We start from the raw sequence: 21436 nt of genomic DNA, 5'->3' as shown, positions 1-21436 counted from the left end.
CCCAGCTGGCATCAGGTCTCCGAGACTGACAGGCCACGCCCATTTGTCCAGCAGCATTGCCATGCCCTAATTTCCTGCCTCAGACCCATCCATCAGTCTTTGATAATCCTCCAGAACGTGGTTGGCACAAAATAAGGACTCAAAAAATTGAATTGTTGACCTGACCTCCCTCAGATCTTTCCAGGCACTGTGGTTTCCATGTTTAGTGTTTCCTGCTTCCTGTTTGTTCTCATAAAGCCTTAGCATTGTGTAGACTCCTGCTTTGCTTTGTCTCATTCCATTGCCACCTCCTGTCCTCTGCGTGCATCCTCCTTTCTTGCCACTGAACCCACAGTGCCTTAGAACTTGTCCATGGGAGTTATGCCATCTGGTTTCCTTCACTGCCTCAGATCCATTGTGTACTTTGGTGCAAAAACACCAAAGTTTAGAAATACCATAGAAAATAAGCTCTAATGTTTCCACATTTTAAAATCTCCTGGACAGTTTCTCATTTTTTTTTTTACATTTGAAACACAACCTTTATCGGGAACTTCTTAAAAATTTTTATTATTTTGGAGGTAGTAAAATACAACAGAACAAAGCCAATTTAGACAGTGTAGTGAAATTGGTACCGAACTTCACAACAGGTTACCTGGAAAACAGTAATAGATGCCATAGTATATCTAGTTATCTTCACAATAGCTGTTCTTGCAATCAGGTATAGCAAAATCAAATGAAATACAGAACATTATAGAACTTAGCAAAACAGAATATTGAGTAGAGCAAGTACCAAAGCAAAACAGTGATAAAAATATTTGCCTTCAGAGAGTTGGTAGAAGGAAATCCCCCTTATTTGCTATATTGTATATGGTGAACCTCCCAAGAGATGCTCAGATCTCTGGCTCCCATTTGCTAAGAGGGGGAGGGATGGGGGAGATGAGGTGTCTGATTCTCAGCCTACTCACAGCCACTTACCAGGGAGGCAAGCTGGTTGCTCGGCTTCCCAGCCCCCAAGTTCCAACATGAGGGATCTCAGGAGATGCTGCTGGTTCTCACCCTGGGGCGGCTGCAGCCTGGAGCCACAGCCTTGGTGAGCTGGTTGCTTGGTTTTTCAGTGCCCTAAGTTCCAACATGGCGTGGATCTCAGGGGACGCAGTTTCTCCTCATTTCATCTTTCCCGCAATTTTAAGTAGTAGCTATTCCTATTTTCAGACAAGGACAGCAAGGATTTGGAGGGTTCAATAAATTGTGGACAAAAGACAGGAAATCAAATCTTGAATTTGATTGTCTCTGACAGGTAAGCACTCCTTTGGGGACAGCATGACTTGATAGCATTTTGGGTGGTGTCTTTGTGATGAGATTATTCCGGCTTGAGAGTTTTGGCACCAAAGAGGAAGTAGGATACAGGAGCAATGATGGTTTAGCTCACCTTTATAAATACTTATGAGCGAGACCCTGTCTCACAACAACCCTGATATTCTCTCACGAGATCCAAACAGTCTGGCAGAAGTAGAGCGCTGATTCAACCCACAAGTATGTCCACTAAAAATACAAACGCAAAGCAAATACTGACCTAACATTCCACAAGTAATCTATGGAGAATTTAAGATCTCTGGCAGTGTTTTCTCTTTTGTTTCCCACCCCAAAATGCCTCCGTCTGCTAGTGCTTCCTTATTTCTTTCTAATGCCTTTTCTAAGTGTTCTGGCATCACGCTGTGGTGTACACTCTTATTTCCTGCCTCCTTCTCAGCCTCACCTCTAGGCACAGGAATCCTTTGCTTGCAGAGGTCGGGGATTCACTGGGATGCACTCTCCCATGCTAACCAACTTCCTCTAGCACTCTCTCCTCTTCCTCCTGGAAACTTGCTTATAGATCTTTAGGTGTTTATTTTCACTTTGGTGCCTACTTTACTTGAACTTCATAAACACTTTCTTATTATTTCCCTGTTCCGGTTTATAGGTGGATGTCTCCCCAAAGACGCATGTGCTCTTAGGTGAGGATTTTGGGAGAGGATTAGATCATGGGAGTGTGATACTCATCAGTGAATCAGTCCACTGATGGGTTCACAGCTAAATGTGTGAGCAGGTGGAGAGGTAAGGTAGGGAGATGCAGGGGCCAGCCTACGAGCTTGTACCTGATTAAGGAGTGAGAAAGATCAAACATAAAGGGACACAGAATAGGTTAAACTGTGAGGGAGAGAGGCGGGGTCTTCCTTGGACAAAGAGCCGAGAGTGACTGGGTAACTGGCGCACCTTGGCAATATTCAGTCAGACATGGGCACCAGCAATCAGAGTAAAACAGGATGCAGTCTCCCACAGTGCGCGGTACACATCCGTGTAAACAGCAGGACCTCAGCTGTGCTGGCTTTCCCTGCAGCGGGTCAGCACGCACTCTCACGGTCTTCTTCCCTAGAGCTGGAAGAAGAGGTTAGACCAAGGATCTGGCCCCAAACCCAAGGAAGCAGGCAGAAAGCTCTGGAGCCTCTAGGTAACCGATAAGCCCACCCACCCAGAGCCAACCCTCTCATAATTGGCTCGCAGATTCACCAATGGGCGCGCAGCAGCAGCTTCCCGCCGCCTCTGGCGCCCGCTTCAAACAGCCGTACATTTGCAACTGCAGTCCGACCTCTCAACCAAGCTTGTAGGGGCGGAGACTTCCGCCCCTTCTCCCCGCCCCTAACCCGTTTAGCCCCACCCACCAGGCGAGTTTCTAGCGAGCGATTGGAAGAGACGGCTGGTCTCCAAAAGCCCAGGGGAGTCTGGTTGTGACGAAGGAGGCACTCCCAGGTTGGTGTCAGGATCTGCGGGTTTGCTGGAAGTTGTTCTCCGGCTGGCTTTGGTTTGCCTGCGGTGACAGCGGCGTGGTCTCCGGTGAGTTTTGCTGCGCGGCTGGGCTCGGGGCCGAGGTTCGGGGAGCCACAGGTTGCTCGGGATCTCGTTGAGGACTTCCCGGAGGGCTGGCGCCGGGGTGGCCTGGGCTCCGTTCCGGATTGCAGCGCCCAGCGCCCTCTCGGCTCCCCCGGGCGCCCGCCCAGAAATGACGTCCGGGAGCTCCACTCATTGCTCCGGAGACCTCCTCCTGGGCACCCTGGGTCACAGTGGCTCTCTGTGCACGTGTGTTGACGCCGACGGGCTCGATCCCGGTGTGTGTCATGCCAGGGTGACGCCAGCCTGGGTCCCTCGGTAAGGCCGTCAATTTCTGCAAGGCTGTACTTCCAATCTTGGTTCAGCCTGTGGGTGCCTGCTGGGCCACGCGCCCCTCCTCGGATCATCGTGAATCGACATGTCCAAGCTGCTGTCGCCAGCCCCAAACACACGATGTGGTGGTCATCGCCTGTTTCTGTGTCTGTTGTGTTTCCTTCCACCTTGCTCTTCCTAACTCTGCACAGTGTTGCTCAGTGGTTGGATGCATGGGCGGTCTCAGCCAGGTGCTGCGGGTCCCAGACAGGCTACGTGCATATTTCCATACTAGCCGGGCACTCAGCGTATCAGCAAATAAGTAAAATATCCTTACTGCCAGGGCGGGTCCTGTACCGCCTGGCGTGGCAACTCTTCCTGCCTTGCAGTTACGGGGCGAGGCTGACTGAAGCTGCATTTCACCTGCGCCTTCTCACTGAGCACACTGCATGTGCGCTCCTAGAGGGAGGCTGTGTTCAGTTGAGTGAGAGAGATCAAAGCTGAAGCCATAGAAGCATATGAAATAGAGTCTGAAGGTGCCGAGAAGTGACTATTTTCGTGGAGCACCGGGATTGGGAAAAGGGAGACCTTTGCAGCCAAGAGGAGGCTGCGTTGTTGGAAGTAAGGTTTCCCACAAGCTGGCCCCAAACCTTCCCTCCGAAGAGGTGGGTACTGTGTCTGTCCGTATTTCTTAGATGAGGAAATGGGAGCTGTGTGCTTTCGATTGCACAGCTGATGCACAGAAAGAAGCGCGGAAACGTAGCCCAGGTTGTTGGAATGAGTGCCCTGATTTTTTTAAAGGCACTAACCCCGTATTGTGTCCTTTGTGACGATTTTCTGTAAAAATTTCTTCAGGCCTGCCTTTTCTTCTTAGGCTGAGTTAGTCTGTACTTTGCGTTTTCTTCTAGTACAGAATTTATTGTAATATAGCTGCGCAACTATTAATTTATGTCATTGCTCCCTAAGCACTTTCCCTGGCTGATACCACATCTTAGGTCCATCTAGGATAGAATCTGGCACTTAGTAGTAGTCAATAAAGCTTTATTGAGATAATTCCTATACAATAACATGGATGCATACATGTATTACTTCAGCAGATGCTGTAGTGTGTTTTCCACGTGCAAGGAGCAGATATGTTGTAATTGTACTACCTTTTGGTTTCCTGTGGTTTATTAGATGTTTTGAAAACTGCTACTTCTGCTTGTAATCTTGTAATCTTTTTCTCTAGCCAGACATCTACTCGTTTTCTTCCTGCTCCAAGGAGGGAAACAAAACCAGACCAACCATGGATAACAGGGTGCTGGAGCAGAGGACTTGTCTTGTTTTGATTTTTCTATACTGGGGATTGAACCCCCCAGTATGACCCGCTCAGGGCTTTCATATGGAGCTACATCCTCAGTCTGTTTCTTTTCTGAGGCACTACTTTGCCTATGCTGGCTTGAACTTTCCATTCTCCTATCTCAGGTTCCCAGAATGCCCAGATTTTGGGCTGCCATGACAGATTAGTTTAAAATCTTAATAGAAACCTATGTTTTTAAAAAGCATACTGTCTATTTACTCTGAATCTTGATTGTTTTAAATGGCCAGCCCTGTGAGTCAATAAATACAGAAAAATTTCATAATTTTTCTAGTGACATAGTGTTGCTGAATTAACTTGAAATTACACTAGGGCAGTGTTCATTTTCAGTATATTCATATCGATAGTTTTCAACAGTTTTAGCATTTCATATTTTTGCCACCATTTCATGAGCTACACAAAAAGCAAAATAGCCCACACTAAGTGTTAACTGTTTTACTCTTTTTTATCTTAGTGGTTGAAAATGACATTTGAGCGTTTAAAGACACTTCTTTGAATTCTTCATAAGTTCAACATTTTTTCAAATTAATTGAGCATTCAATTAATTTCTTTTTAATTACAATTACAATTAATTACAGTTAATTTACATTTCTTTTTTAATGCCTTGTTTGTCCATTTTAAAATTGGGTTGGCGTTCTCATGTCTTTGCAAAAATTGTGGGAGAGGGGCTGGTGATTTAGCTCAGCAGCATAAGCGCCTGCCTTACAAGTGCACAGTCGTGAGTTTGATCCCTGGTACCAATTTTAAAAAAGAGAAAAAAAATTGTGGGAGAATTTGTCATATTTTGCAAAAGTGTTTCTCATTATTGTAATTTAATCTTTTGATTTTGTTAGCGATATATTTTTGATACATAATGCTTATTAATGTCTTTTGTCTTATAGAGGTTTTTTTTGTTAACTTTCTATCAAGCTTTTCTTTTTATAAGACGTTCTTGTGGTTTTATTACTTTGCTATTATTTCAAAGTACTCTTTTCTGAATATTATAGAAAATTGCTAATAACTGTTAATGGTGAATAATATGTTAAAAAGTTACCTTTTATTTTGAATCTCAGCTAAAACACTTAGTACTATAGATTTTGTTTTTTAAACCACAGTAAGTTGATCATGATTAGAATCATTTCTTTGTTTCTGGTAGTTCACACTTTTTAGAAGGAAAACTATACTTTCTCTCAATTGGAAAGGCTTTGGTATTTTCACATATTTAATGACATAGTTTGGATTTAATGTCATTTAAAATGCAATTTGGTCTTTTACATACTCTTCACTTAACAATAGAAATACTTTACAGAATTCATGTATTTCCTGAGAAAAAGCAGTAGCACCTTTATTTAGCAATGGGCTCTCATGAATCCTAATGTTCTTTTTCAATATTCAGAATCAACTAATGGCAGACTAATGAAGGACTGAGAAAACCCTTTCTTTAACCTAATAGAGGAGAATGAATGCAAATTCTATATTGTCTTGTATTTATAGTAAATTGAAGAAGCCCAGGCGAACACAGTAGGGAAATGAGCCACAGGGCTCTCTCTCTTCCTATGGGATTGGTCTCATCCCTGCATGGTGATGGCTTAGCTGCTCTTATGATCCGTGGATTCTGCCGACCTGGTGTCCGCTTGCAGCAGTGAATCAAAGCCTGATGCACAAGACTGCGTTTCCCTTTCCCTCTGCAGCCGTTATAGGCACTGCATTGTGTGCTGATCCATAAGAGAATTCTTGCGGTTCTAGGGAGACTTAAGGATTTCGATTCCTCAAGCTTCTGTATTTTCCTTCACAGTGAGAGTGTGTGTGTGCCCTTTTTCCTGTGTGTGCTCCAGAGTAGAAAGGAATAAGAGAGTCTGGTCTAAGAAGCAGAGGGTGGGTGGGTTTAAGTCAATGTAAAAAGTTTGAGGTGACATAAGCTGAGAGGGAAGAGCTGGGTGCAGAGATCAGAGAAGAGGCAAGAAAACAGAGAATGAGAGGTTGTTTGAGAAGCATCAGTCTCTGAAAAAGCAAAAAGCAAAATATTGGCACCTGGGGGTTTTCAACACTGCCATTCATATTTGTGTTAATTTTTCATGCTGCATTTATTCTCAGGTACTTGTTTTCTTTTCACATCTACAAGCTTGGCTGTGTCTTAAAATTAACAGTGTGCCATAGTTTAGGTGATGATACAGATGGAAAAACATCGTACAATCCCAGTGCTTCAGGTCTAGTGAAATGAGATCTGTTGCCATAGAGCTGGTGGTTTCTGTATAAGTGTGTGATATAATTCTCAACTGTTAACATAAAGGAGTTCAGTTTTTCTTTCTTTGAGACAGGCTCTCACTGTATAGTTCAGGCTGGTCTTGCAGTGATTCTTCTGCCTCGGCCTTCCGAGTGCTGGGATCACAGGTGTGTGCCAACCTGTCTGGCAAGAATTCAGTGCTTATGGCTAAGTATATCTGGGTTGCTGGGTCTCTGTGACTTCCTGTTTCATGGGTTTGAGCTTCTGCAAGTGGGTGAAATACATATGACTGAAGCACCAGCCAAGTGTGGTTCAGTGTCATTGGCCCGCAGGCCAGGACTGAAAGGGCCATAATCCCTCCAGGTCACTAGTTTGCCTGCTGTTGTATTCCCCAGGCAGTTGGCGATACTGAATTTGCAACTGGGCCCTCATCCGGGCACAACTTCATGGCCTTCACTCTGTCTCTCCTGGGCCTTTTTTGTTAAAGCCTGATTTTTAATTTTTTTTTTTTTTTTTTTTTTTTTGAGACAGGGTTTTACTGTGTAGTTCAGGCTGGCCTTGAACTTGCTTATGTAACTCAGGCTGGCATCAAACACAGGAACTCACTGCGGTCCTGTCTCAGCTCCCAAGTGCTAGGATCACAGGCCCGAGCCATCACACCCAGCTGACTTTCTTTTTTGAATCAAGTTTAAGAGCTTAGATTTCTTTTGTGTGCTCTCTGGTTTTTACCAGATCTTGAATGCTTTTGGGTAGCAATCATTAATTCCAACTGAGGAGCTCTTTTTAAGGGGCATGAACTTTGGATTCTTGGTATTTAAAAAGCAAAGCAAATTATAGCATTTGCTACCTATCCCGTGTTTCCTGTTTCTTCTTTTTGTTTGTGTTTTTGAGACAGGGTTTTTGGTATGCTGTTCAGAAAGGCCTTGAACTCACTTTGAAGCCAAGGCTGGCCTTGAGCTCAGTGATCCTCCTGTCTCAGCCTCCCGAGTGCTGGAATTTCAAATGTGCACCACTACACCCAGCTCCCATGTTTCAAGCAAACCTTAGAAATTTGTTGGAATTTGTTCTTAGGATTGTTATGTTCAATCTTCTTGTAGTTCATGGTTAGTATTGTCATCTCATTTTCTGTAATGAAAAAATCGATTATAAGTTAGACTTAGTCAAACTGTAGCAAGCTCTGTTTGTAGTTTTGTTACCTACTTGCAATGAAAGGTTTTGAGTTGCTGTTCATGCAGACATTTCTGTGCATTACAACCATAAGAACTCTCTGCATTTCGAGTACTGCCCATCAAGTGTGAGTTAAGTACACTTCCTGCCAGCAGGTTTCTTTTGGCCCCGAGTGCCCTGTTCCTCTCGTACTTTCTCCTGGGGAGCCTTCCTGGGCTGTTTAGAAACTGGGCATCATCTGCTCCCTGCAGGAGGACCATGTCTCTGGACTTCGGCAGCGTGGCACTGCAGACACAGAATGATGAAGACGAGTATGACAAAGAAGACTATGAACGGGAGAAAGAGGTACGTCATTCAGAGAAAGGACCCAACTGCCCCACCTCAGCCCTGCACAGCTTTTTTATTTGCTGGTCCAGATTATGTCACCTCGGTCACTTGGAAAGAAGTTAGAATTCTTTAAAACAGAACCTGCACGGGGAGGCAACTTAGCAAGACGCTGTCACCAAATAAAAATTTTATTTTTATTTTTTCTTCTACTTTTTTGTTCTTTTTATCCTTGAAATAAAATCGATTTGGGGAAAAAAGTTTTTTAAAAATGCTAGGGATGTAGTGCAGTGCAGAGACCCTGGGTTCAGTTCCCAGTTTTGCAAAAGGAAACAGCAAAAAATAAATCAATAAAACAAAACACCCCCCCCCCTTCTAAAATTTGGTATTTGGACTTTCCAAAGACAGACAAGGGGAATGCTTGTTTTCCTGAAAAAGGAATAACACAGCTTAGCAATGCCATGAGGTTTAACATCGGTCCCATGGCACGGTTCTTTAAGAACCTGGCGTTTAGAAGGCGACAGGGGCTCTGGAAGGGAGGACAGGCCCCATGTTAGGTGCCTCCCACGTAACATGGAGTGGGCGGAGTGCTGAGAGCCAGCAGTGGTCATCTCGGTGGGGAAGCAGGTGCCGGGAGCCCCCACCCCGAGGAGGCAGAGGGCCCAGCCGTCAGGTGGGGCAGTGCTGGGTGCCTGGGACCGCAGGAGCCAGGGCAGGTGCGGGGTACGGCTGGCCCTCAATTCCTGAGCAATCTTCTGTATCACAGCCCGGCTGTGGGGAAGCCAGGGGAGGGTTGTAAGCGGGGAAGTCAAAGAGGAAAGGAGCGAGGAGCTGACAGTGTTTTCCAAGTGGGCAGCAGAAACCTTTTCCCTGGTGACCGCCCGCCCAGGAAAGGGCGGTAACCTGCGGAAATGAAAGGCACCTGAAATGAGTCTGGCTTTAGTTAGAGTCCTCGGGGCCGAGTGAGGCTCCATCTGACCTATTCCTAATACATCAGGTCCTGTTAACAGTTTGGGTGAGCTGCAAATGCTCACCAGGCGAAGGAGCAGGAGGAAAGGGCAGGAGGGCACTGCCTAAGGCTGCAGGAGGAGGAGACCCGGGTCCGAGCCTAGACACCTGCCATCTGGGGGAGACGGGCGGATTTCTCCTCCGCCCCCCAAGCCCTGGCTTGCCTGGGGACATCTGCCCCTTCCTCCTGGCAGTGTTTGGCTTGGCAGCAGGTGGGCTGGCAGGGGGCATCGGCCTCTCCTTCTCCAGCTGGCCATGGTCCCCACTGCTCTCCGGGACACCTGTGATTGCACTGCCTGCTTTGCTCTTGGGAATTCTCTGACAGGTCCCCTGAGAGCACCTGAGTGTGTGACCCCAGCAGTGACATCTGGATTTCAGCAGGCCCCTCCCTGGTGCCGAGGAGGCAAGGACGGGATGAGGGTTTCCTTATTTTGAGAACCTGCAGCAGGAGATTTTCACGGCTCTGATGGCTGATGGGGTCATAGTCCCGGGGGTTCCAGTGGGTCAGGGTGACTGCTCCCTGGGACAGAAGACTTTCCTTGGGAATGGCTTTGGGGATGAGTAGGACATTAACCCTTACCGCAAGCTTTGCTGCGTGGTGAAAATTTCAAAGGGATCTTAGTGGAGGATGCAGTTAATTCTTGGTAATACAGAAAGTGGCCTCTGGTGTCACATGCTCACAACGTCATAGTCTGGGGTACAGAATGTGGGTTCCTTGCGGGGAAGGACTCTGAAGAGTTGATGTCCCTAAGGATGAGTGTTTCCAGCCGACCAGAAGGAAAAGATAGATGCGTCATGTGACTGCCACAATGACTGTGGCTACAGCCCCAAGAAACTTCACATTAATAAGACATTCCTCCTTAAAATAATTGCTGCAAGAGGAAAAGTGAGATGAAGGGCAAGGAGCTTTTGGATCTGCAGTAACAAAAACGGAATTGTGGGGCTGGGGATTTAGCTCAGCGGCATAAGCACCTGCCTTGCAAGCAGGCAGTCGTGAGTTCGATTCCCGGTACTGATAAAAATGAAAAAGACAAAAAAAAAAAAATGCAGAAACGGAATTGTTCTTAAAAATTCAGCTGTGTGCGGCCTTTGTCACTGCAGGTTAAGCTAGTGAGGTGAGGGATCAAACCTTCAGCTTGCTCGATGGCCAGGAAGTGTGACAGCCAAAGAGTTGACAACTTTAAGATAATAAAGCACACAGCAAGCCTGACAGCACACGCCTGTGATCCCAGCACTGGGGATGGGCAGGAGGGTCACCTGGGCAAGTGACTACAGATATAGAGCCATAAATCAATGGTTGGGTACACAGCTCAGTGTAAAGTTCCTGGATTCAGTCCCCACTATGTGAGACAGACAGACAGACAGACACACACACACACACACTCACACACTCAGGCAAGCTGGTCTTTTCAGGCCTGCCCAGCTGGGAGTTCAGGACCGCAGCTGGGTTGGAACCACTAGCAGTGGAAGAAGGCATCTGGCTTTCTCTGCTCAGCGAACCACTTTGTGTACAGTGTTCTGTGGTGAGCTAAAAACCTTGCAGTCCGCCCTGCTAAATAAAGGTTTGTGGGCGCTCTTTGCAAAGGCAGGATGGTCCTGATTTCTGTACCGTGGGAGTAGCTAGCTGCTAATGTAACACAACTGGCCGAGCTGTGTTTAATTTTGTTGCTTTGATGCCGGTGGGAATTTGATCCACATTTGCCCTTTATTCATTGAGAAAGATGTTGGATTCCAACCTCCACGCTACCCTAGTTAGCAAGTACGATCTTGTTTCTGGCTATACTGTTCTATTTTGTCTGTTCTGCTTTTTGTCCCATGTTGTTTGCCTTGAAGATCAGATGGAGAAAGCACATTTAATCTTGAGAAAAGGATTCATACAGCAACACACTCTTCAGGAGGCGTTTAGGCCAGTGGACTCTCAAGCCACAGACCACCAAGAACAGGCCCATGTTTTGCAAACAACTTTAACGATTTTGCAGGAAGGCAGGCACCGTGGTCATTTCTAAGTTGCTGCAACTCTTAAAGGTACCGTGGTAAAAGTGTGGCCACCACTGACCAAGAAAGGCAAAACCCACAGCTTCACAAGCATCCGTCACTGCATCTTGCAGGCAGTCTATACACAGACCAGGGTGACGCTGCAGGAAGTGGCATTGTGTCAGGGTTCATGTCACTTAGTCTCACAGGTCACACGTGCCTCCAGCTTACTGTGATGCGTGTTCGTTTTGTGCTGAGCTGCTGGTGTTGCCCTTCTGGTTCTCAGTAGAACCCACCTGGAGAATTTAACTGAACTTTTACTTATAAAGCTGGCCCAGGAAAGAAATCAAAAGCTCCCTTATTAACCCATTCCTAGTGTCATAATGCGACTTTGCAAAGAACACTGGCACTGAGTGGCATCGTTCCTCACAGCATCATAGCTGGCTGTGACAGATGTGTCGTCCTTTTTGTGATAAGCATGGTGGTTGTTACAAGCTTCTAAGTTATGGGTAAAGCCACGGTTTAATTAAGGTTGGTTGTCACTCAGGAGTATCACAGGCATCCTGCAGTGCCTCCAGAAGTAGCTCTGTGACTGTTGCTTGGTCCTGGGCAGTAAAGTGACCTGTGCGTGTCTGCAGGCACTAGGGACTCAGGGCAGAAAAACTTGGCCACCTGTGCTGTCCAGGTGCTGCTCGCTGGCACTGATCTGCTGAGAATGCTGGTGAGCAGAAAGGCAGGTGGTTAAGGAAGCAGGTGGCAGACAAGGCTGCCCCTGGCCCTGCCGCCCTGGCCCCTCAGGGCTCTGCTGCTGCCGTTGCTCTTGCCACTCCTCCAACAGAAGGGAACTGTTCCCCTGAGCGGGCCTGTGCCCCTGAGCCAGGGCTGCCACCCTGCACTGCTCCTCCCTTCCTGCCTTGCCTGATGCCATCTTGGGGACCTTTTGTCTCTTGTCCCACTAGAGGGTGCTGTAAAGCTGTGCTCACTGACCTTCCATATTATTTGACTTATTCAGTAGAACTTTTTTTTTCTCCAAGAAAATTCAAGAAACAAATGGTTGTGTCTTAACATATTTTTTCTTACGTTTATCTGCAGCCATTTCCAATACATTATCTGGATTGTTTCTCATGAGTTTCCCCCATTCTCTACAGGTCTTTTTTCAAGGACTGTCACTTTTACTTTTCTTCCCCCCTTTTTTTTTCTTTTCTGGCATTCTGAATATAGCATAATTCATAAACTAAAGATGCAGCTGCCAGATTATTTTGGTCCTTTGACCATCCCAAATTGTGCTTTTTCAAGTAAGTTTTAAATTTGGTTCTCTTGTTAAAATAGGTTCTGCTTAGTGGGCACCCACGAGGGCATTGTTTCATAGTGTGTACTGGCAGGATCTTCTCAGGAGTGTAGCCTCTTCTACAGGAAAGTGACTGTCGGCTACCCTAGCTGCTGCTTTTCTCTGGGGAGATGTTTTGTGTGGTTTGTAATAGGAGAATACTTCTTTTCCTGCGTCTCAGAGATTACAGGCTCCCACGACAGTCTGTCTGTTAATTTAAGTTGAGAATCCTAACAAGGGGCTCACCTGTCATCTGAAAGAGTCCTTTCCAGGGACAGGGATTTATAGACTATCTCAGAAGCTTTCCCAGTGGCACATTCTCTTTTTTTCCCCTCAGGAAGGCATTTCTTAAATTATTTAATTTAGCTGGTACACACTACTGTCCCCCTGGAAAGCTTGCAGCCAAAAAATAATCTGTCGACTTTGAAACTTATGAATAGGCTTAAATCTTGTCACTTACAAGGATTATCCTTTTTTCGTCCTTGAATCTATTATATGGAAGTTGGTGTGTCTTTAATGAAGACCGTTTATAGTTTACAAGATTCTCTATTTGGCATCATGCATGCACAGCATAGCAGTTTCAGCGCAGGGCATAATAACCAAGGGCAGCTTGTCCCTGTGCGGTTTTACTGGGAGGCTTTTTGTTCCTTTAGCTTTCCTCTGTCCTGAGGTTAGAGATGTCAAGGGATAAGGAAGCCCTGCCAAAGATCTTGATGGAAATGTTTTCTGAAGGTGAACGAAATTATTTAAAAATTGTGATATAGCTGTAAAACATCTGGCTCAAATATCAGAGGGCTGGGATTTGCTAATTGTTACCTGTGGATCCAGAGCATTTTGGTAATGCATGAGCATTAATTAATTTTATGAAATTTGTGATATCACAAAGAAAGCTGCAGTGATCACTTCAGTATTACGTAGGCTTTTCTGTCTGTGTGAGGGGGGAAATGTACCGGTCAGCTGCCCGTCAAGCTTGCCCTGGATTATAGGCTGTGTACTTGAACCTCATCAAAGGTTTAAGAGAAGATTTTCTCTCTGTGTAGGAATCCTTATTCAAGTAAGTATAGAAAATTCCTTTTGTTGGTATTTTCCCTTGTATGACGTGGGTGGTGTAGTGTTTTTCCTTAAAGCAGAGATGCATAATTAGAATAGGTTGAACTATTAGAACACAGGTATTTGTTTTTTTCCTGGTGCATTTTGTGTTTGTTAAATTGTTTTGCTATTTGAAGCAAGCAGTGTACTTAGATGTTGCTGTGTTCTATTTTGTTTTAGTCGGGGGGGGGGTGTGCTTCTTATTTTTATAATTTGGATCAACTCTGATATGGTGTGATATGGCAGATTCTCAAAATTATTTTTTGATTACCTTGTATGAACAGGTAGGCAATAAATCAAGATCTTGGTTATTCATGTTAGTATCAAGCATATTTCAAGGTGGAAATCACTTTTCATTTGAAAAGCATATCTTTTGTTTCATTTTTAAAATCAGATGAACTAAGAAAATCATTTTTTTCAAATCTAGGACTATTAGAAGTATGTATAATAATGAGAAAATACCTGCTCTCCTTATGAGTCCATTCTCATTTGCAAGTCATATTATACCACAGCACAGATAACAACTTGGGACATTCTTTTCAGGACTTTCTTAGACCATATTTATCTTTTACCATATGTATTATTTAAGAAAATTTTTTAAAAATTCTAAACACAGAACTCAGATGTGTACATATTGCTAGCCCAATTTATTGATTCTAGTGACAGAAAAGGTAGAAAATAAGAACAAATAACTTGCCACTGAATAGGGCACCCCATTTTCCCTCGGTGGGTTCACAGTGTATTTGGTGTCTTTAAATTTCACTCATATAATTTTATGGGACCAATTTGTAAGCTCTGGAGGGACTTAGTCAATGTGGTAATTAAACTGGTGCTTAGTTTCTTTTCTCTTTTGTTTCAGTACTGGGGTGGAGCCAGGGCCTTGCACTTGCTAAGTGCGTGCTGTTCCACTGAGCTAGACCCCAGCCCCAGGCTTAGTACAAGAGGAATCATAAGCAGCCCCTTAGGAAATGTCCATAGAATAGTATTTGAATCTGCTTGATGTTTTAAGACCTGAAGAAAGATTGATTGCTGATACTGAAATTCAGCTTTATCTTTTATCCCATTTATCTTGAAATTTGAATTTATTTTGTCTGCTTAGTGTACATAGGCAGGATGCTAAAAAGGTGATTTTTGTAGAACAAAGTTGGCGAGCACAACAGAGCTGTTTTCTGTGGGTTTGAGAGTGCTCTCTGTAGCAAACCAGAGCCCTCACTCTAACGTTTTTTTAGGGCAGAGTATTGGATATCTTCTCATCTTTACAATTAGAGGGCTGTTTACTAATTAGTCATTCCCTTGGGGGTTACTGTGGCACTGTGGGTGCTTAAGGACTTCCAGGCCACCTGCTGCGCTGTTCTTTACACTTGGCAGAGTGCATCTGGCCACCCAGGTCCCCAAGGTTGGATGACTGCTTAAACAGGGCCCCCAGACTCAAGTCTGCCTCGTAACAGTAGAACGCAGTGACTGCACCACTGGTGACTTGCTACATTTCCATAAAGTTCCCTTGTAATGTATGCGTATTTAAATCTGAGCCCTTGGTAGGAAAAGATGAGGCCTTTAACATAAATCCGGGTACTCCTTGAGCGAAAGGGTGAGCACACTTCCTGCGGAATATAAGAGCCTGGTGAAGGGGAAGAGGGTGCAGAAGTGGCTTTGGTTCCCGAAGCAGCACAGGCGGGTTATCTCAGCTGTGTGGTGCTGACACGTCCCTTGCCTCAGTTGCAGCAGCTGCTCACTGACCTTCCTCATGACATGCTGGACGACGAGCCCTCCTCTCCTGAGCTCCAGGACTCGGACTGCAGCGAGCACGGCCTGGAGGGACAGTAAGCACCAGGGTCACTTGTCCTTGGGCTTTGCATTCTCTAAGGCTCTTTCTTTTAATCCTCTGCAGGTCATAGTCATGTGCATGATTGTAAAATTGCAGACTGGTTCTTAGGGTGAAGGTTGCAGGGAAAAACATGGGAGATCACAAACCTTAGGCTCTTGGGGTTCTTCCAAATCTCTGTCCAAATAAATGGTGAGCTTCATATCTAAAGTACTGATTTTTCCTCCCTTTCAAGTCTCCATTCTTCTGAGCAGCTGGAGATGAACTGGAATAAGCCCCAGGTGCTGGCCAGGTCTTGCAGTGCAAATGTAAGTGAGTGTCTATCTGTGTGGCCATGGCCCTGCTGCCTTCAGGAAGCTGGCTTGTGTTTCACCCTCGTTCTCTAATAGGGCTGTCATGAAATTCAGGCTTGTGTTGGAAAGACATGCGGCAATGGCTGGGGAGAAAATCACAGTGAAGCTGAGGATGGACATCCTGGGTCCCCTCTGGGAGAAGGTGGAGATGAAGGCGGAAGTGGTTACAGCCCTCCAGACAGATGTCAACAGACCAACGTGTATCACCTGCCCGAGCACATGAGGCCATGCATCAGTAGTCAGACACCGGAGTTCAGTAACCAGCCGACCAACGTCATTAAATTCTCAGCTCCTCCAAGGAACCATTTTCAGGTATTGTTAAGAATGACTTTGAAAAGAACGCGTGTGTGTGTGAGAGCGTGTGTACACCCTTTTGCATGCCATATATAAATGCTTAAAAAAGGTATGAAAGTGCAGTGGTAAGATGATTTATATTTACTACAAACATTTTTAAAAGTGCATTTATTTAGGTTCATGCTGAATTAGTCACGCTGTTTTCTGTTTATGATTGAATGCAATTTTGACCAAAAGTCAGAAGTTAAAACAGAAGTTTTGGAAACATTGATGCATTAGAATTTAATTCTGCCAGAGAATAACTCCTCATTTTCTGCTGCTTTGGCTTCCCTGTGCTTCAGTTAGAAACTGTGCAGGCATCTTGATATAGTTTTTATTTATTTTTTTAATTTTTAAATTTAAAAGGTTTTTTTTGGTACTGGGTATCGAACGCACAACTTCGAGTTTGCCAAGCAGGCACTTATGCTGTTGAACTAAACTCCCGGCCCCCTTGATAGAGTTTTTAAAACAGCAATTTTATATAGACTACAGCCTCCTCAATTTTCTTACCATTCATAACATTTAGGCCAGAGCTGATATCTGTTTGGTACAGCGTGATAGCAGACAGGAGGAATGTTAAAAAAAAAAAAAAAAACCCTTGTTTTTATTGTGGGAGTTTACAAAGCAACACCTCAGGATGTGGGTAGCTGCTTCTTAGAATTGTCTGATGACCAGGTGCCTCATTTTGCTCATTGCTCTTCTGGGTCATTTGGTGACAGGGTGATTTTGGGGGTCAAAGGTGGCTGTTTTCTCTTAATTCTATCTCTGGGGAATAGTATTCATTCCACAAATTATTAATATTTATTATATCTGAGGCATTGCATCAAGTGTTATTACTGAGCACCTACACCTTTATGTTCCCAAGATGTGGGCATCCTCTACATCCCTGCAATAAAGTACTGACATCCAATCTTATTGGAATTCTTTTTCCTCCATTGGACTTCTTGAGGTTCATTTGCAAGATTGGCTCCATTATGTGTGCAAAACTATAATGAAGGAATTAAGTGTTAAGTAACAATAGATAATATTTTGAGTAATGGTATGTATTAAAAAAATTGTACCCACAATTAGCTTCTTTCGCATCAAATCAAGGTTCTTATCTGTAATTTTGTGATTTTCATGTGTTGTATTTCAATAGCAATTTGGTTCAACACAAGGTCCCAGTAGTCAAGCATTGGAGCCATATAAAGTGATATATAAACCATATCAACCTTCTGTCCAGAATAGCCCGCCAGCCCAGGAGATAGCAGAAAGTGACACATTTGAAGACCTGCAACAACAATTTTTAGGAGCTAATGACAGTGGGTATCATATTTCTATTTTTATGGTGTAATGGAGAAATTTTGAACCCTGGGTAGATATTTGTATGTGTGTTCAAGAATTATTATTTTTTATATAGGACAATAGGATCGTAATTGATATTTCAATGAGCCCTTGTTTTTAGAAATATATATATATATATATATAGTGATGTTTTTATGAATAAACTGAGAAGAGGCCTATGGTTTCCTTAACGTTGTTGAAAGTAATAAGTGTTGGGTGGGAGCATTGAAGCTGAATTTACAGGTATTCTATGTGTGATTCTCATATATTTGACATTTTCCATCATAATGTTCAGAAGAAATTTTTGTAACTATTGTGTGTGTCTTAGTCATTCTAGTTTGTAAAGACTTTTCAAGATTTTCACATTTTTCTTACTGAGGTCCACTGTGCAAACAAATATAGTTTTCTCATCAATCTCAAATTTTCCTTTTTTTTTTAGAACTAAAACATAATAGATCAGCCAATCTTGTCTTCACTTTTCTTTTGACTTTTACAATTTAGTCTAATTAAGCAACTGTGACATAAATTACTTTACACTCAGAATTTGACCTGGATCTGTCTCCTGGTGTTTTTTAGTTTAATTTTTGGTAGAGTGTGTGTATAAATGACAGTAAGAGAGTACTTTTTACTACAGAATTTTATGTGAAATGCTTTGGTATCAACAAAAGGTCAAAACTTGCATAGTGATTATCCAGAATTAGTGTTTTTGTGCATCTAACTTTTATTGTCATGCTCTCTGACGTATTAAATAACTCCTGATCATTGTACATGCTGAAGGGCCAGTGTGATTTTTTTTTTTTAAGTTGGTTATACAGTTGCCTAAATTGGACATTTTGGAGTTCATGAGATAATTTAGTGGTAGCATCAAATCTGGTGATTATAGCTACTTAGCAAGAGTTTTTTTAAAAATGAGTTTGAAGAGAGATGGAGCTTGGAGACTGTGTCTTTGGGTTAGTCCTGCTGAAGGCCTAAGAGGCTGACTGTGACAGTTTTCGGTCTTCAAGTTTTTTAACCTTGTGTCTGTTCAAAAGAGGACTGTATTGTTTTGTTAGCAAGAAGCTAAAACGTCTAAGTACATCTATCTGTAAGCTTACAGGGCTACTGGCCTAGTAACAGATGAAGAATATTTATCATTATCTAGTGGAACTGCCAGTCATTATGACTTTGTTTCTGAAAGATGATTTCAAAGTGCTTTATTACTGTATTCATTAGTTAGTACAGCATGTACTTGCCAACCTACGTGTAAGTAGGTTGTATCTCCCACTCTGGATAAAGATAAAATATTTGGAGAAGGTTGCCTAGAGGTTTTCTTCAAAATGATACCATAGATGCTGACGTGGCTTTCTTGTTCTTAATTTTATGAGAGCATATTTCTCTCTTCTGTTACAGCTATATACTGACTTTTAACTGACTACACTGGTAATGTTTCAGGCTTACACTAGAACTTTCAGTCCTATATGGGTCACAGTGACCCATATAGGAAGTTCGCTGTTGGCCTTGTGTTATAGTCTGCACTATAAATCAATATAAGCAAATGTATGTAAATATATCAGTCATGGTGCCTAGTGCTGGAACCAAACACCTGGCAGCTGCACTTGAAAGAAGAGAGGCTCAATGTGGCGCACAGTTACAGGGGACTCAGTGCATGGCGGGCTGCTCCAGAGCAGGACCGTCTCATGGCAGAAGGGTGTGGGGGCGGGGCAGAGCTGCTCAGCTCATGGCAGCCAGGAAGCAGAGCAGGAGGGGGTAGCACCCGAGAGGAAGGGGCTGGGACCACACAAAGGACCCAAAATCCCATCTCACAATCTACCCAGAAACACCCAGAGTAAGCTTATTAATTCCTCAAGGGCTCTCAAGACAGTCAAGTTGACAGCCTAGCTGTCACAATAAATGCAACCAATCTTTTGCAAAATACTTTTTCTTAACTACATGATGTATTCTGAAATGTTCTTATTCTGTCTTCATTTTTAAAAAACTGCTAATTATGATCCATGGAATTGATTTTATGGCCATCTAAGAAGTTATACCTACCGTTTGAAAAATGGTCCTAAATGACCATACGTTTATATTTTGATGTTTTTTATCTAATAAGTTCTCTCTAAAGCAGATTGTGCAGAGAATGTGCAGATTGTTCAACTTCGTGTTCTCAACAAAGCAAAAGAGAGACAACTGGACAATCTGACTGAAAAGTTAAATGAAAGTGAACGTCAAATTCGATATCTGAACCACCAACTTCTGATAATCAAAGGTAAGATGATAAGAGTGTAAGACTGTAAGTGTGATTTATGAACCACAGCAGAGCTAGTTTCTAGTAACCTTTTTGCTTTTTTATGTTTTGTCTTTCTGTGTTTTTCATTTCTGATGACCTCACTTTCCTTAGTCAGAGGCTCATAGTGAATCAGACAGAGGAAAACAAACCCAGGACTTCTTTTTCTTTTTGTCTTTTTCCTTTTTATCGGTACCGGGGATCGAACTCACAACTGCTTGCTTGCAAGACAGGCACTTATGCCGCTGAGCTAAATCCCTAGCCCTAAACCCAGGACTTCTGAGTTCTTGCTTGGATCACTTCCCTCCAGAAAGACTACTTTGCAGTCCCAGTGTTACTTCTTTTTCTTCTTTCCTTTTGTTCTGCCCCCTCCTGTTTTCTCTTAGGTTGGTAGATTCATGACCATTGTTTATCTATGCAGAGAGCAAGCCGCCCTACCAAGCTGCTGACCCCCTCATGGTTACCTTGGGTGAAGTTTCTCCTTCCCAGCATGCTTTGTTTGGTCTGTAATGCAGGACTGTTAGCCTGCAGAATAGCTGGAGCCCAGCAGGAGGCTGGGACCCAGAACCGCTGTCGTAGCTGTGTGACCTTGGCGTGATGAGGCAGAGCAGCTATGTGTGTGCATGACAGTTGTTTTCTCTTCCTGCTCTAGTTTTGGTCAATGTCTGACTTTGATTTGTAGAACAGTTTTGTGACCGAACTCCAGCTCATTTCAAATTAAACTGATAGTGAAAAGCTCTTTTTTCTGCAATGCCCATAACATTGAATTTGAGAGCGCTTGTAAGCTGTTATAGGAAAGTTTGTGGGAAGAATTTAAGATTGAGTGAATTGAAGAGTTCATTGCAAGTCCTCAGATAACATTTTAAAAAAAATTTTATTAATTTGAAGGTAGTAAAATTCAACAGAAGACAGAACAAAGCCAATTTAGACAGTGTAGTGAAATTGGTACAGAACTTCACAGTACTGTAGTATATCTCGTTATCTTCACAATAGTTGTTCTTTCAATCAGGTATAGCAAAATAAAACAAAATACAGAACATTATAGAACTTATCAAAACAGAATATTGAAAAGAGCAATACCAGTAATTAGAATAAAGCAAAACAGTGGTAAAAATATTTGCCTTCAAAGAGATGGTAGAAGGGAATCCCCCTTATTTGCTATATTGCATATGGTCAACCTCCCAAAAGATGCTCAGATATCTGGTCCCCATTTGCTAACGGGGTATGGGGGGAAGTGGGATGTTTGATTCTCAGCCCATGTGCCGGTAGGCTCACTACCACTTACCAGGGAGGCAGGCTGGTTGCTTGGTTTCCCAGCCCTAAGTTCCAACATGCCGTGCATCTCAGGAGACGCTGGTGGTTCTCGCCCTGGGGTGGCTGCAGCTTGCTGAGCCACAGCTGCTTACCAGGGGACTCAGATACATTTTTTGATTAGCAAGGATTTCTTCCATCTATATAGCTTCTCAAACAAATGCTGAAATCATGAGGAAATCTTTTATCCCCAAAGGAGACACAGAGAACGTTTTAAAGGCAGTGGTGCTGGTTCTCTAAAATACTTTTTTGTCATTCAAGTATTTTTTTAATCATTTTTTTTCTGATTTTTCTCTCATCAATTAAAGTTTAGTTGTGTGAAAGGAATTTAGTTCAGTAACACTTACATATCTGATAGAGATTGTGGCCAAGTACAGTCCCTGCATAGCAACATATTATTCATAAAAACGTTTTTAATGCCCT

General features: G+C 43.5%; 1 protein-coding gene and 1 long non-coding RNA gene across 9 annotated transcripts in view; one reads left to right on the top strand and one right to left on the bottom strand.

The window, feature by feature from the left end:
• Window positions 1-523: 523 nt before the first annotated feature.
• LOC134476008 (uncharacterized) lies at window positions 524-2868 on the bottom strand. Its single transcript, XR_010047399.1, has 4 exons — window positions 2679-2868; window positions 2233-2394; window positions 955-1181; window positions 524-631 (listed from the first exon to the last, which is right to left on the bottom strand). It is a non-coding gene; the product is annotated as an uncharacterized LOC134476008 (long non-coding RNA).
• The window catches only part of Cep152 (centrosomal protein 152), a 76695-nt gene continuing 57980 nt past the window's right edge, over window positions 2722-21436 (top strand). For 3 of the 8 annotated variants that reach the window (XM_063248376.1, XM_063248371.1, XM_063248363.1), the window contains exons 1-7: window positions 2722-2850; window positions 8135-8228; window positions 15322-15425; window positions 15663-15735; window positions 15817-16092; window positions 17252-17414; window positions 19529-19684. In XM_063248376.1, coding sequence (XP_063104446.1) covers window positions 8142-8228; window positions 15322-15425; window positions 15663-15735; window positions 15817-16092; window positions 17252-17414; window positions 19529-19684 — 859 coding nt within the window. In that variant the 5' untranslated portion in view covers window positions 2722-2850; window positions 8135-8141. Of the gene's footprint in view, window positions 2851-3418; window positions 3822-8134; window positions 13571-15321; window positions 15426-15662; window positions 15736-15816; window positions 16093-17251; window positions 17415-19528; window positions 19685-21436 lie in introns of those variants that run through there. The other 5 variants (XM_063248387.1, XM_023565925.2, XM_063248396.1 and 2 more) reach the window with 5 other exon arrangements.

This window comes from Cavia porcellus, unplaced genomic scaffold (assembly GCF_034190915.1).
Source record: "Cavia porcellus strain 051 isolate PalLab524CR breed Dunkin Hartley unplaced genomic scaffold, mCavPor4.1 scaffold_1, whole genome shotgun sequence".
NCBI classification, from domain to species: domain Eukaryota; kingdom Metazoa; phylum Chordata; class Mammalia; order Rodentia; family Caviidae; genus Cavia; species Cavia porcellus.
The sequence above is the reverse complement of the archived record's forward strand: the minus strand, read 5'-3'. Positions and strand labels throughout refer to the sequence as shown.